The following is a 15,712-nucleotide window of genomic DNA, read 5'->3' on the forward strand; positions in this document are numbered from 1 at the left end:
TAAGCAGGCAATTGCTTCGAGAACTCCCCAGCAAGGCAGCAGGACACGCGGTAACAGAAACTGGGGGAGGACATCGAGGCTTCTGTTCGCTCCTGTTTAGAGTCTCTGGCCATGGGGGTTTTGGAGGAAAGAGGGGACCTGAGGTGAAACGAGAATGAAGAAATGGGCAAGATAGATCCATTGAGAGAAAAAGAGCATAAGAAAAACACGAAGAGGCAGGAGATGACAAGACAGCAGACCCAGCAAGGAGTCTGGGTGACATCATGTAGCACCAGCGTGCAGCGGAGGATGCTGGGTGCTACAGTTCTTAAAGGGACCGGCGTGGTGTTTATGGGGGAAGACTGAGTCGGTTATAGCACAGCTTGGTGTCACAGATATAGAGTGGGCCGGGTGTTAATGCACAATACGACTCCTGTCAGCCTGGGCTGACATGGTTGTGCGCGCGTGTGTGTGAGCATTGCACCCATTGAGACAGGACAGTGAGGTAATGGGCTTCTTTCAACCCCGGGGGGGGGGATCTGAAATGTTTGGGAAAGGAGGAAAGAGGAGGGTGTAGAGGAGAGCAGAACAGAAGCCCTGTCTGGTCTCAGCAGGGGAGGCTGGGGTGAGTGTGGGAGGGGAGGGCGAGATGAGAAGAAGACAAACCCCTTGTTCCACTGTAGAGTTTGAACTGAAGATGGCCAGTGAGCGGCGCCAAGTGTGGATATAAGTCCATATGTGTGGACATTTGCATGTCTATAAACTAGACATTTTTTATTTATTGCCCCTATTTGTTGAGATTCCCCTTAACTCTCAAGGTCATGACTCCAAACCAGCCGTTTGACCTCACTATATCACTCCAACGTCAAAAGGCAGAGCTCTGATGGGACACCATGACGTCCAACTGCCAGGAGGGTCAGCTGGAAAACAACCCCTTCATACATAGTTCCCTTTTTAAAGCCTCATTGAAGCTGCCCTTCAGGGAATGTTCCTTTGTGAGCAACTGAATGGACAAACTTGACCTATGCAATTTTGTGACACCAATCTCTCTGGAGTGGAAGCACAATGCACACACGCATAGGAGGCCGGTGCTCGTGGTCGCACTTGTGCGCAAAAACACATTTACAGAATGTGCAGACAACATTTAAAAAAAAACTGCGCTCACAGTAACTCGTGAATAATCACACATCTTTATTTCTTCTCTTTACCATTTTAACTGTGTAGTTAAAGTCACCAGCACTCATATCACCATCATCACAAAGACAAGCCCTTTGTCTTCATATGGTTTTTTATCTTTAAGACAAAAGCTTTCCTGATGTGCTGCTAACCCTATGCAGCTGGCTTCAGCTGTCAACTGCACCCCCCCACTCTCTGTAGCAGCCAATGATAATCGTCACTTCAATATTTGCTGCAATGCTTTGATTATTTACCTGTTTTTCACATGAGATGGAATTTATGATTCCTCAGAACAATACACTGCAGTTGGCACTCTCTAAAATAAAATAAATTCTGTTACTGGATCATTATAGAGGGTTGAAAATGTCTGTTGTCTGCTTTCTGTGAAGATGTCCACTTTCCCTAGTTAAACATGTTTCAAGTGGATCTTTAAAAAAAGATTCCAATATAATGAAAACATCATACATCCTATTTAAATCTTTTGAAAGTGTGATTTTTCCCCCATAAACGTCATTAGAATTACAAACATAAGTGTTCATCCACAGAATAAATCAATAATGGGGAACCATTTCTCCACTACTTGAAAATTACACTGGTCTCATATCCTCTACTTACAACTATCTACAGCAAATTACACACGGTGTAAACTCCATCTGGACTGGAAATGAGTGTTGGCATGCTTATTAAGCGTCAGGTTGAGCGCAAGTTCAGTGGCTGGAAATGAATCATGTTGTGTTTACAGATGGGGATGAGAGATGCTACACTAGTAAGTGCTCTTTAAACATAATTTAAAGGGAGACTTATAAAATAATTATGAATTATTTATTGGCAATCTAGGGATATATATCTATGAATGTACATTTTCTTACAGTATCACATGGTGCCATTAGTTGCGTATGAGGCAGCATAATATTATTTTGCCTGATGTTGAATTTGTGATTATTTATTTAAGTACACCAGAAGCCATATCTTGTAACTTATATCTCACTGTAATGTGAATTTGGGATTTCACTACTGAACCACATACAGTATTTGTTTGAGCATTACTCCATAGTTGCACACATATTACATATAAGAAGGAAACACAAAAGTGTAACTGAAAACATGTCATTGTCTGAAGAGGTTGAAAGATCAGATTAAATTCAATTACAATTAAAAAAAAAAAAAATAAATAAAAAAAAAAAAAAATCACACTAGCAGACCGGTGAGGTTAAAGTGAAATGTAAGTAGTGGAACTATAAACTATGCTCCACCGATAATATCCACTGATAATATCCATTTCTCTGGTTTAATTGAATCTGATTCTCTATAAGATATGTCATCCTATCAGCAAACTAGATTTCAATGAGTTGTGAAAATGGTTTCAAGACTCCTAATCGAAGAAGAGTGACAGAGATGCGACGATAAGGAGACAGTGCATCTGCTACGCAGATTGCATTCGATTTCAATTGGCAATGTTTAAGATATTCATTGAGACGCAATCCAAGCTTAATCTAAAGCGTGTCCCATATCATGAGAAATTAATCAGATGGAACAGATGGGGAGGAATAACAAGACGATTCCAAATGGATGTCAGTCCCCCTTGGCTGGCCAAGAGTTATAGAGAAAAGATAACAATGTGTTGATGATCATGATGATGGAAGCAAGGTGAGAATTCTTTCCACTGACTGCATCATGAGCACAGAAGCAAGAAACCAATTCATATGTAGAGATACAGGCAGACAAACACGCTGTACACAGACGGACATTAAGTTACAGACTCGTACAGACCTGTTGCTCATATTTCTGTCTGAGTGAATCAAGTTGCTGAGAGAACTCTTTGACCTGGTTCTCCCTGAGCGTCTTGGACCGGATCAGGTCCTCCTCTACCTTCTCCATCTGGAGGCATGAGAAAAATAAAATAAAAAAAGTTTACAATTACTTTAACTGACGGAAAATAATCAACATTCAAATACATAAATTCTGAAACGTTTATGTAAAACATTTTAGGCTTTGTTCACAATCTGGAATACACATTTGTTGCTGAAAACTATATGCAATATCCCATTCAAGATCTCATATTTTAGAAGCCTTTATAACATTTTTTTTCTCTAGCTGATGCAAGCATAATCACATCATTAAGTACAATGAATCTAATACAGGCATTCCTTGCAAAATAAAACCACACATCTGCAGCAGAGTGATCCTGCTGTAACATTTTTTGTTTAATTTGACCTTAATGAACTGCTGTCATATGATATTATAATTAACATTATAAATATGTAATACCAGTAGTTACATAAAAATTCACATTCACAGGTGCATAAAAATAGCTGAAACGCGAGGACTCAAGTAAAAGCAGTTAGAAATAAGAAAGTCACATACTTCGGCCTCTTTGAGGACTTTGTTTTTCCGGAAAAAACGGATTTAACAATATTTACGCTTTTTATCTTAAAGAGGTGGTATTATGCTCATTTTCAAAATCCTATTTAGGGGTTGTACCAGAACAGATTTACATGGTTTAATTTTCAAAAAACACCATATTTTTTGTCATACTGCACATTGCTGCAGCTCTTCTTTTCACCCTGTGTTGAAGACTTCGTTTTAGCTATGGAGTGATACATCTTGTCTCTAATTGATCTTTGTTGGGAGTTGCACATGCACAGTTCCTAGTTAAGGACTACTAGCCAATCAGAAGCAGAGAAAGGCGGGTCAGCGAAAAGACGGTAAACAGCTTCGATTCAGCTGTAGGCTACATGTTGCCGACCAGGTTGGCAATTTGGACTGGAGCAAGACTTTCAGAGTGATGAGTTATTAATCTGTAACAAAAGTATCTTTCATCCATAAAGTTTTAACTAAGCTCTGTCTCTACATCACAGTAACAACTTTATGTCCAGTGACTGCTTGGAGGGTAGCTAGTGTTTGGAAGGGAGAAGAGAGGTGTGTTGCAGCTCAGTGTTTTTCCACCTGTGTTTTTGAGGGTGTGTCAGACGAGTCGCTCAGCGAGCATTATGACATGTATTTTCTTTGTGACATCACAAGAAAGGGAAGTAAAGGCTGGACTACAAAGGAGCTGTTTTCAGGCAGTTCAGAGCAGTTTTTTCTGTGGGAGATGGGAACTCCCTTTGGGGTGGGACTTTGGGCTTTTTCACTTTGCAAACCTGTTACATGCACAAAAAAAGATATATAACTCAATAAAGGAGAGGAAAAAAGCCAAAAAGCATAATACCACCTCTTTAAGTCAACTTGCAGCCTACTACTACTATCACATTTTCTGCTAAGGTGACGATAATCAAAACAATATGAAATGTAATTTACTGAAACGCCTCTGTGTCCGACCTATGCTGTGTGTAACGCTCAGTAAACGCTAAATGTGTTTTGATTAATCCATTTAAAATGCTGAAGCCTCCTTTGAACTATGCACGCAACAGACATTTGATTCCGTATGGTGCTTCTTTTTTCCCCATAACCAAAATAGGGCAGACTCTGTCCTTTAAGAGCAGTCTTGAAATGGGATGCTGATTTTAAAATGAGAGAAAGACAGACAGCGGAAGAGAGAGATACAGATAATCCATTTAGATATAACACCATCTGCAGACAGAGAGAGGGAGAAGATGATGAGAGGCAAGATGGAGGGATCAAAAAAGAGAGAGTAAAAAAAAATAAATAAAAAACTTCTTTTGAAGTACTTTCTGCAACATTAAAGCCTTAGCAGGAGAACGTGATGGAGCGATGCACAAGTGGGGTGGGGGAGAGGGAAGGAAGGAGAGAGGATGACAGGGATGCACAAGAGACTGCTCCTCTCTCTCCTGTGGCTTTGATGTGGGCTGAGGATAAAGTCAGATTGGTGACTGGGATGCCAGGGGCTCAATGGGACAAGAAGGAACAGAGCATGAGATGGAAGGATGAGAACAGGAGAAAAGAGTAGGAGGAGGAAGAGGAAAAATACCGACTTTTTCCAAGCAATCGACAAAGACTACTTCCACAACCTAGTAAAAAAAAAAAAAAAGACAACACATGTTGCCTTGTATTCAAAAAGCAGGAACAACTTTGAAAGCAAACCAAAGTTTTCTGGCTGCCAGCAAAAACATCAGTGTAGTGCCTACAATCTAAAAAAAAAACATCCTATGCATATTACTCATAAAGCGCAGTATGTGTAGGCCACTTTTTTAGTAAGATAGAAAATTATTTCTGTATTGGTAGACCGTGTGCTTTTTTTCCCCCAAAAGGGTCCAAGCTTCTACAACATTGAATACAGTGTTTTTTCCACTTGAACAGCAAAGGACATTTCATTTCGTTTTGGGTGCCTTCTGTCTTTTTTAGGGTTTGGATGTAAGCAACCCACTTGATCTCTTTTGTCAAAACGACAAACATTTTAAATTCAGTCTGGGGGAACAAAGGTTGCTCTGTGTGCCCTCAAACATGCATGCATACATTTGACTCCTACACAAACTTCCTCGTTATTTTACACCCCATGTGCTCCCAACTTACTGATTAGCCGAAAAAATCTCACTAATAAGCGACTAAAACTTGCTAATCTTGCTAACATGCAGCCCTTTAAAACATTCAGGACCACACTCGGTGCTGCCTCATCAATAAGGCGCACACACAGTATAGCCAAAAATGCTTGACAAAAAATGCCTATAGCCAAACTGACAGCAACAGAAGTTTATAGCTGAGTGCACATCGATTGGAGAACTCTCCCAATAAGCAACAGCCCACGCAGTGTGGAGAGCTGTTCGTGAGGCTGGCCTGATGTACTAATTAGTCTGACTGCTTAATGTGCGTGACCTCTTCTCCATCGAAACCCAACCATCCCACGTCACACCCACCGAGAGAAGTGAGGTCAACGTGTGGCGGCAGAGAAATGAGTGCACCTGTTTAATGAGCAGGATTATAAATCATTTCAGTCATTTGGGGAAAAAAAGAGAAAAAAACAACGAGTGAAAACGGCCCGGGGATGATAATGTTCTTGGTTCTCACTTATAGATTTTTTTCAGTATGTGAGCAGATGAAGGGAGAGTAAAGGGGAGGGAGAGACGGAGAAAGAGAGACATACGGAGGAATTCAGGCGCAGCCAGTGTGGCGCCCTGTTGCATCTGTGGTCAGGCTGTGTTTCTACATTATTATAAAATGTATGTGTGTATGTGTGCGTGTGCGTATTGTCTTGGTTACTGCCTGTCAAACAGCTCACTTTCTTTGTGGTATAGCAAACATGAAAGAAGGTTAGGGTAAAAGTGTGTATGCGCATATCTAGTCAGAAATCCAGCTCAAGAGATCAGCAACATTATTCTGACTTGTTAAAATTTCATATGTGAAAAGGAAAAGGTAGATCTCTTAAATAGAAATATATATATATATAAAAAATTAGAAACATATTTTGAATTGAATCATGACTAGTCAGAATTAAATTGGAGATATTGGAAACTGGAATTACAACTAGTCATAATTAATTTGCAGATATTGGCAACTGAATTGTAGATATCGGTAATGAGAAACCCCATACACATGAACTGCTAAAATAGTTGGAATCTAAGTCAAAATGTTATTACAGATATCTAAAGTTAGAGCTTTGACTAGGCAAAATTGCATTGTGGATATCAGTAATGAATATTCAGTCTAGCTAATAATTATTAAAACGCCGTAGTATGTGTGTCTGAATAAATGCATCTGTATTAGGCACTCAACAGCAAACGTAAAAAAAAAAAAAAAAAAAAAAAAGTACAATACTAATGTGCAGTATGTGCATAGATATTAGAGATAGACTGGATGTACAGTATGCATACATTTAATGGAAAACAGATGTGTATGGATACCGCTTTCGGAACGCAAAGTGAATTCAATGTGTAGTACTGTGTGTGTGTATATCAGACCTGGACTTTCATGTCAGCGTAGGTCTTCTCAGAGCTGAGCTCCACCTGTTTCTTGAACTGCTCCAATGCCATATCTGCCTGCTGGATCTGCTGCCTTTGACTCTCCCTGGCTCTGTCCAGCTGGCTCTCCATCTCCCTTCAAACCAAACACACACACACACACACGCGCACACACGCACACAAATGAATACACAAAGCCATAGCAACGCAACTGCATGCCAGAAATCCAGAAATGCTTTGTTAAGAAAGTAAGTGACTTCTATTTTTATAGAACATTTCAAAACAGTGGTTTCAAGGAAGAGAGAAAATAGAAAGATGGATCAATCAAATCATGAACAAACTGCATTTATCCACACACATCTGAGCTGAATGTGTACTCTGTGTATGTTCTATTCATTGTTGTACAATTGTTGTGATGAGATTTGCTGTATGGTAATATTTTTATTATATCTGGTTGACACTAAAGGTGATTTAAAATTGTATTGTATTCTATTATTAATATTTTTGTCATTTTGATTTTGAAAGCAGAGTGAAGAGCGATGGAAAAGTAATTTTTAGCATATTTTAGCAATTCTACCTTATGTATTGTCTAAACTACCTTTGTGTGTGTGTGCACATCTTCTATGCAGGTACACCTCTGCTATTGCTGGCAAATGTCAGGTCATCAGGAGTTGCAGGCTGAATGGATTGACAGACACACACTAAGAGGGACAGCCTCATTCTGAGAGCTGTCAGCGCCCAGGCAGGAGGCCCAGCCACATCATGTACAGCTATACCAAGCAGCTGTCAAGCCCAACCTGCGGAAGGTGTGTGTGGGGACAGGAGTGTGTGTTTGGGTGGATGGTAAGAAGGTAGAAAGAACGGAAGTGAAGGAAAAGTGTGAAGGTGTTATTTTTGTAAACCCCACCGACAGACAGTGATCACGTGCTAACGTCCTAAACATAATTTCACCATAAAGATTTACAAATGTGTGCATCAAACATAAAAAAAAATAATAATAATAAAGAACATGTACATGTCTGGCAGATTACACCACAGATAATCGCTTACTGTAATGGCCACTTATATCATAACTAATGGGCAAACTGCAGTCACGCATTGTAACACAAATTATTTGTTCTTGAGTTGGACACAGACTTCACTATGAGCAATTATGTCAACACGTGCTCACATCTGACAAGTTCAATCAGCTCAGATGATAAAAGTATTTGTCATCTGAATTTCATGTTGGATTTGTGTAAGAATCCATCCTAAATCCATTACATGACCTTTCTCAAAGACACCGTCTTGCCGAAATCCAGTCAGAAATCTGGATAATATCACTGTCATGAAATATCATTTAGTGGTTTGCCTGGGTCCAGACCTTTCAATCAGCCCACTTCACTGAGATGACAGATTCTTCTGGACTAATAACAACAAATCACAACAATGATGACCACTTTGAGAATGATTGCTATAGATAAGACAGATGCTGCTATACAGGCCATTATAAATCAAATAAAAGTAAGTCTTATTTATTTTGGTCAGCTCTTAAAACCCTGGTAAAACCAGTATATTGGCATGGCTATGCATCAGTGTTGTCTTCAAATGATGTTAGATTCAGGCAGATACGTTAGTCTCTATTGATTGGTTGGGGAAAATCTTTTCCCACAGAAATCAGTCAAATTGGAGGCAAAGTCAGACTGAAGATAGAAATGGATTGTAATGATTTGACAGTTCTGTCTGATGAAGAGGTGCGGTCTCATTTATAAAAATGTATACAAATACTATACGCACTGTCAATACTACACTGAACAAAATTATAAATGCAACACTTTTGTTTTTGCCCCCATTCATCATGAGCTGAACTTAAAGCCTTCTTTTTACACAAAATCTACACAAAAGGACTATTACTCTCAAATATTGTTCACAAATCTGTCAAAATCCGTGTTAGTGAGCACTTAGGCTGGCCACAATTAAAGGCCACTCGAAAATGTGCAGTTTCACTGTATTGGGGGGAGTCCAAGGGGGTTCGGAAACCAGTCAGTATCTGGTGTGACCACCATTTGCCTCACGCAGTGCAACACATCTCCTTCGCATAGAGTGGATCAGGTTGTTGATTGTGGCCTGTGGAATGTTGGTCCACTCCTCTTCAATGGCTGTGCGAAGTTGCAGTCAGGTCGAGACCCCGATGAGGACGACGATCATGCAGATGAGCTTCCCTGAGACGGTTCCTGACAGTTTGTGCAGAAATCCTTTGGTTATGCAAACTGATTGTTGCAGCAGCTGTCCAGGTGGCTGGTCTCAGACATTCTTAGAAGTGAAGATGCTGGATGTGGAGGTCCTGGGCTGGTGTGGTTACACGTGGTCTGCGGTTGTGAGGCCGGTTGGATGTACTGCCAAATTCTCTGAAACACCTTTGGAGACGGCTTATGGTAGAGAAATGAACATTCAATTCATGGGCAACAGTTCTAAGGCACACCTGTGCAATACCCATGCTGTCTGATCATGGGATAACAGAGAAGTGCTCACTAACACAGATTTTGACAGTTTTGTGAACAATACTTGAGAGAAATAGGCCTTTTTTGTGTACATTGAGAAAGTCTTAGATCTTTGAGTTCAGCTCGTGATGAATGATGACTCTTTTATTATTGAAAATACCTCGCTGGGAGCTACATCGAGGATAACTTTATGAAACCGTGGTTGTTAGATAAATGCAAATTTTCTAGACCAAGTAAACACAAGAACAGGTTGTTTTATGCTGCCCTGAATCACAAAAATCAGAACAAAAATCTACGTAAGATGGACCGTTTGCACTCCTGTCTGTGCTGTTCATTTGTGCTATATACTACTAAAGTTACAGGTTAATCTCACTGAAAATAGTAAATAATGACAATTTCAACATCCACAATGAATGTGCAACTGTTCAACTTCGAACTGAAGCAATTTTTCTAGGCGGCAAAGGCACAAAATGCTATGCAGCTTCCAGTTCACTAGAGCAGCTACTGAAGCCTTCCAAAACCCTTCTTCTGATTAATGCACAAAGATGACAATGTTGGGGAACGAATATGACTGGCAGTGCATGTTCTTTTACAGTGTGTGGTGTGTAGAGTACTCTGTGTGTGTGTTTTTCGCTTTTCTCCCGCTCCCTTGCAAATTAACACTAACATTGGTTGGGTAATTATTCCCTGTGGACAGACAAGCAGAGGGAAGAATGCATTTTTGGCCAGTGGGTGAGAATTTAAAACAAATAAGAAGTACATCACTACAAAATTACAACAGGAACACTAACTGGTGGGGGGTGGAGGGTAGGAGGACTAAGAAGCTGTTCTCCATACATTTAACTGTCAAGTGTGTGTTAAAATTCATAAGATTCAAGGATATGGTCCATTAATACAGTCATGAAAGCATAGCACGTCATTGCCTTCACAAACACAATCACAACGTTTGCATTTTTGTAAAGTGACTAATCATTTTCCATAATTAAAGCAACAACTTTGTGTTTATAAAGATATAATAAGGAATGAAAAAAAACACAACAGGAAATAAAAACACCAAAATTAAAATAAGGCAATAAAAAGAAGCAAAGAACAGAAGCATAGGATTGAAAAAAAGAATGTACAAGCTTTCTCTCCTCTTTATAGTGTTCTGTCTCTTTGTAATTTTGGTCTCTCTCATGTTGGACATCAAACGACAAAGAAATTGTTTTTTTTTTCTCTTCCAATTTTGTGTACTCTGTAATTATTAATCAGTCTCGTTGCACGACTGCCTTCCGGGCTCAGACAGACACAAAGGATATGTGGAGAGACTACGATGGAAAAAGAAAGAGAGGAAAGAGAGAAGAAGATGGAAAAGAGGATGTCACACAAATAGCAAGTTTTTTAAACTTCCAAGGCAGAGCAGAAATGAAATGGGCGTGTGTCTCGCTTGAGAGACGACGGAGTGTGTGCACGTGCATGTACACAGGCCTTTGTTTGTGAGCCACAGTCCCAAACTCTGTGTGTGACTGACAACTCAACTCAAAGAATGAGCTATGACTAAGTTGGAACCGGCAGCTGGGCCTATACCGCTGAGGATACGCCGCAAAATTCACTGCAGCTAACTTCAAGTATGTGACAGCCAGAAAAATATCATGCTCTAAAGCTAAGGAGAACAGGTGAACACATGGCACCTTCAGTGATTCCTCTGAGAATAACTCTGTGGGTGTTTTTGTGTGTGTGTGTGTGTGTGTGTGTGTGTGTGTGTGTGTGTGTGTGTGTGTGTGTGTGTGATTGCGTGTGGTCACTAGAGCGGTAGACAGCTTGTCACCATCAATAACAGAGCGAGGAGGATGAGATGAGAGGACAGAGAAAAAGAGTCAGGGAGGCCTGGCAGAGAGAAACTGAGAGGGTAAGGAAGGAGAGGGTTGCCAGCACCAGGGCGGCCCATTGGCTTTAAATGGATCTCTGGTCAGAAAAGTGGAAGGAGAGGACGCTTAAATTAAAGATGTGCCTTCTCTAAAGAGGAAGTCCTCTCATCCCTCAATCCTAAACGGCTGTTTAAAGGGGAGGAAGAGAGGGAGGAGAGGAGAGTGGAGTGTTTGTGCTAGAAAAGGGTGAAAGAGCTTCCGCCATCCAGCCGCCTGGCAGACAGGAGGGGTGCAGGGATGCCGGCGTTTTCCGGACTGCCCCAACCACACAATGCCACGTGCTGCCTTGTGTGTGCGCCACATGCTGGATGTACAGACACGAGGACTGTATATAAACATTTACATACACGTACAGTTAATACAAGAGTACACATTAAAGTGAATCCTCGCAGAGCCAACTGTAATTGCTTATGCAAATATTCTTTTCATGTAAGAAGAGTATTTAAGAATTGTATGGGCTGTGATGTGGGTGGAGCAGCGCATGGAAAAGACTGACAAACAGACTAGAATGCACGCTTGCATGTGGATGCCTCTGGTCTCTTGTATAAAAAGACACAAAGTGAGAGTGTGTGTACACATGGTGTGTGTGTGTGTGCGCTCGCAAGTGCTCACGCATCTGCGTCTGTGAGCTCATCCAAACAGAATGATAACGAATCCACAGACACATCAAAGGGGGCTGGGAAAAAAAGGGAGGGAGCACAAAAAAGAGTGAGAGAAAATGCAAAACTGAAATATTCAGCACCCTCTGAAGAAAAAATAAAACAAGCTTGGTTTTCATCCATATCCCTGAAGAAAGAGAAAGGGAGAGAAAAAAAGACAAACATAGAAGGAAGACCACAAATAAGTGAACGCAAAAGAGAAAGAGAGACAGCACAAGGGCAAGAAAATATTAAAGACAGAGAGAGAAAGAGTTAAAAAAGAGAGCAGAAAACAGAGAATCATTGAGCTTGATGGCTTTCAAACTGTTTACAAATGTGGCCTGTTCATAAAAAGCATTTCACATCAAGATATGAAACAAAATGGCCACATACGTAAAAAGGATGAAGCATCGTTATTATCTGTCTCCCACAGTAGCATCAGTACCCACCAGTCACCTGGGAGCTTGCAGGGAACAGTCGCCTCACTAGTGTTGCTAACAGCCTCTCTTGGAATAAGTCAGCATTACACAATGGCTAACTCTTAAATTAAGCTTCCACCTCTCTGTACGTGTACTGTTCTACTTCTTCAGTATTTATACCAATCCCAATAGATTTTTTAAATTCATTGGCTACAGTCTCTGTTCTGGTTCCAAATGTAAATATTTTCTAGGTTTCTTTCTTTAATGAGAGTAAATTGAATAATTCGGACATTTTAAACTGTTGTTATGATAAAACAAGACGCATGAAGATGTGACTCTGCGTAACTGAGATAGACATTTTTCACTATTGTCTGACATTGTTTGGACCAAATGATTAATTGAGAACATTTTCAGATTAACAGATAATGAAAATAACAGCCCTAGTTAGTTACAGCCCTACATAGATCCAAAGAAGGTCAAGAATGGCGAGAGCCGCAGATCACTGGACGCTGCAGAACGGAAAGAGCTTAGTGCTGCTTGGTGGACATGACAGATGACATTTCAATTCATCTATACAAACTGTCTTGTTTTGAAGCTTGTGCACTCCCATCAACACTGGGGATGAAACCAGTGACTTTCCCTCTCACTAGTCAGTGTTGTCAAAGCCAGCTACACACCCTAAGGAGAGAGAAGAGGATGAAGAGAGAATCTGGTGCAGCCCAGGCTGACAGTACCACTGTGTGGGTGGATAAACATGTGGGTGGGACAGAACAAAAAGACATACGAGATTGTCTGTCTCATGCTTCAAAATGGCTCTGGAGTTCAGTTAGTTTCGCAGCAGAAACATTAAAGAGCTATCTAATATTTCGACACTCTTTTCGGCATCAGTAAAGTTCAGATATGCTGAAGTGAGGGTGGTTAAAAAGCAAAATGCACCAGATGATATGATGTTATAATAAAAAGTGTTCTGAGCTGAAAAAGAGAAGATAAGATTAGATCTTACTCATGACATGGCTTGGGAGAGGGATTTTCTTGCCTTCACTGTGCATTTAGATGCTATTTGGCTTCATGAATAATGTAGACTACAGCATAATATGCTAAATCAACTAGGCACAGGTCCCTGAAGTAAACATACTGTATTTACATATCCCAAACATTATACAATGGAAAATGAAGCTGGAAGGTTTTTAATGAAACAACGAAAGCCCAAAAGACACTCTACAGAGATTGAGTTGTTTCAGTGAATGAATTAACCAAGTCTGCTTTAATTCATACATAGTGCACATTTGTTAAGTGAGGCAGCTCAATGTAAAACTGTCAAATAAGGTTATGTGCGATAATCACGTAGGCAAGGCAATGCAAGGCAAGGCATTTAGCATTGCTGCACCATGAAAATGGCACGATATCAATCAGGGAAGCACATATTAAATGATATGAGATACCGCAATGATTAGATAAATTAAATGCAAGGAGAACTATTAATTATTTTTCCAGAGTGGAAACGTATCATCTGCCTCATTATCTATCCATTTAATTCAAAAAGACAAAAGAATCACTGCCTAGATTCGCTTCATTACACGTTCCTGCAGTGATACCAGATGGTAAGCTTAGCCCTACACCCTTTTTAACGTTGAGCCTCAATACTAAAACAAAGAGCTCTTTTTTTTTTTTGGCTTTTTGTGTTAAGGTCATGTCTGCAAATCAGTGTTCAATATAGTCACGATGGTAAAGTATACTGCAGTGGTATGTGAGAATGTAATTGTCGTTTAACTTAAGAGAACCTTGGCTATATGACCCAGTTAAAGAGCTCTTTACAAATTTCCTTTTGTCAGGTCTGTGGTATCGAACTGGCGCTTAACCCATCTCCATCCTCCCCTTTCAGTGCAGTTGCCATGGGAGTGCATATTGAGCCCTGGTGAAGCTTTTCAATATTCAGGATCCATACCTCCACCTGATCCTGCACCTCAACACTAACTAAGAGTTGCAGGCTGCGTTAGCCTCTGCACGGCTGCCTCTGGTCCCTCTCCGGACCACCACCCCTGCATCCCTCCTGTCATGGGAAAGGAATGCTGAGAAAGATAAGACCACTTCAAAAGACACACACAGATGTAGGCTATGCACGTGGGCGCACACACACACACACACACACACACACACACACACACACACACACACACACACACACACACACACACAGTGGATGCATTATACACCTTTAAGAGTAGAGGGGCACTATCTCCGGCAAGCATGTGGGCATGTATGCAAAGAAAGGCACAAACAATGACACACTTAGTCAACAACCTGCCAAAAAACGTCCATGTAGCAAGAGTTGATCTTTATAAAAAATAATAAAAGAATCTTTATAAACACTTAATGTGTTGCTTTGATTATAGAAAGTGATTAATCACCTTTACAAAAAGGCAAACTTTCTGAATGTGTGTGTGAATGCAAAGACCTGCTATGCTTTCATCAGCGTATTAATGCACCATATCCTTAAATAAATGATAAATAAAAATGAAATTGAAACAATAGAAGAAAATCAACACACTTTAAATTAGGGATGAACAGGACTGTGACTGAATAAAAAAAACCAAAAAAAAAAAAACAAAAAGAGTTGCTGGAAATTCTACACACCATGACACGGGCCATCCTTGACAGCGTGAGTTTGGACAGGCGCTCACACAGCCAGCGTGTTAGCCTCTCATAAAAAGGGGAAGGCACACTTTCCTCCAGCTGCCTAAAGTAGACGCTGCCTCTGCCACTCCAAACGTGAACGATCAAACTGAGCAGAAGTTACTGCTGAGACACAGTTAGAGTTGCAGCAACCCTGCACCACACCTCAGCAGGCACATGGTTTCAATAAAACCAGTTGGGCGCCGAACGGCAGGACTGGAACAGTAAATACCATTATCTGGAAACAGACCAGTTGTTTTTCTTTTACCCTACTTTAAACATTCAGGTGATTTTCTGATTCCTTTAAACTGTGATTTGGAGGTCATTGTTGCAAAAGCGGGCAAGCTGTTCCCCAGATGAGCTCTCTCTCTTTATCCCCCCTTTGCGGTGCATCTCTCCATCTCTATGCTAATGCCCTGTAATGATCTGAGGCACGTTGGGATGAAAGAAGAGGAGAGAAACTTGTTATTTGCACAGCTTTGTAGTGCTTTCTGTTGTTGTTGCTATAGTAACACAGACCTGAAACTCATATTGACACATTCATGCTTATTTGCATTGCAGGAAAGGGTGATTTTTTTCCCCCGTTTT

General features: G+C 40.6%; 1 protein-coding gene across 7 annotated transcripts in view; it reads right to left on the reverse strand.

Annotated features, from left to right (window-relative positions):
- The window catches only part of cep112 (centrosomal protein 112), a 104,315-nt gene that overhangs the window by 52,839 nt on the left and 35,764 nt on the right, over positions 1-15,712 (reverse strand). For all 7 annotated transcript variants that reach the window (XR_006823370.1, XR_006823367.1, XR_006823365.1 and 4 more), the window contains 2 exons: positions 7,008-7,143; positions 2,926-3,033 (listed from right to left, as the gene is read on the reverse strand). Coding sequence is in view for 3 of the 7 variants with exons in the window: in XM_046041316.1 (XP_045897272.1) it covers positions 2,926-3,033; positions 7,008-7,143 (244 nt within the window). In the remaining 4 variants the exon portion in view is untranslated. The remainder of the gene's footprint in view (positions 1-2,925; positions 3,034-7,007; positions 7,144-15,712) is intronic.

The sequence above is a fragment of the Micropterus dolomieu genome, linkage group LG02 (assembly GCF_021292245.1).
Source record: "Micropterus dolomieu isolate WLL.071019.BEF.003 ecotype Adirondacks linkage group LG02, ASM2129224v1, whole genome shotgun sequence".
NCBI classification, from domain to species: Eukaryota; Metazoa; Chordata; class Actinopteri; order Centrarchiformes; family Centrarchidae; genus Micropterus; species Micropterus dolomieu.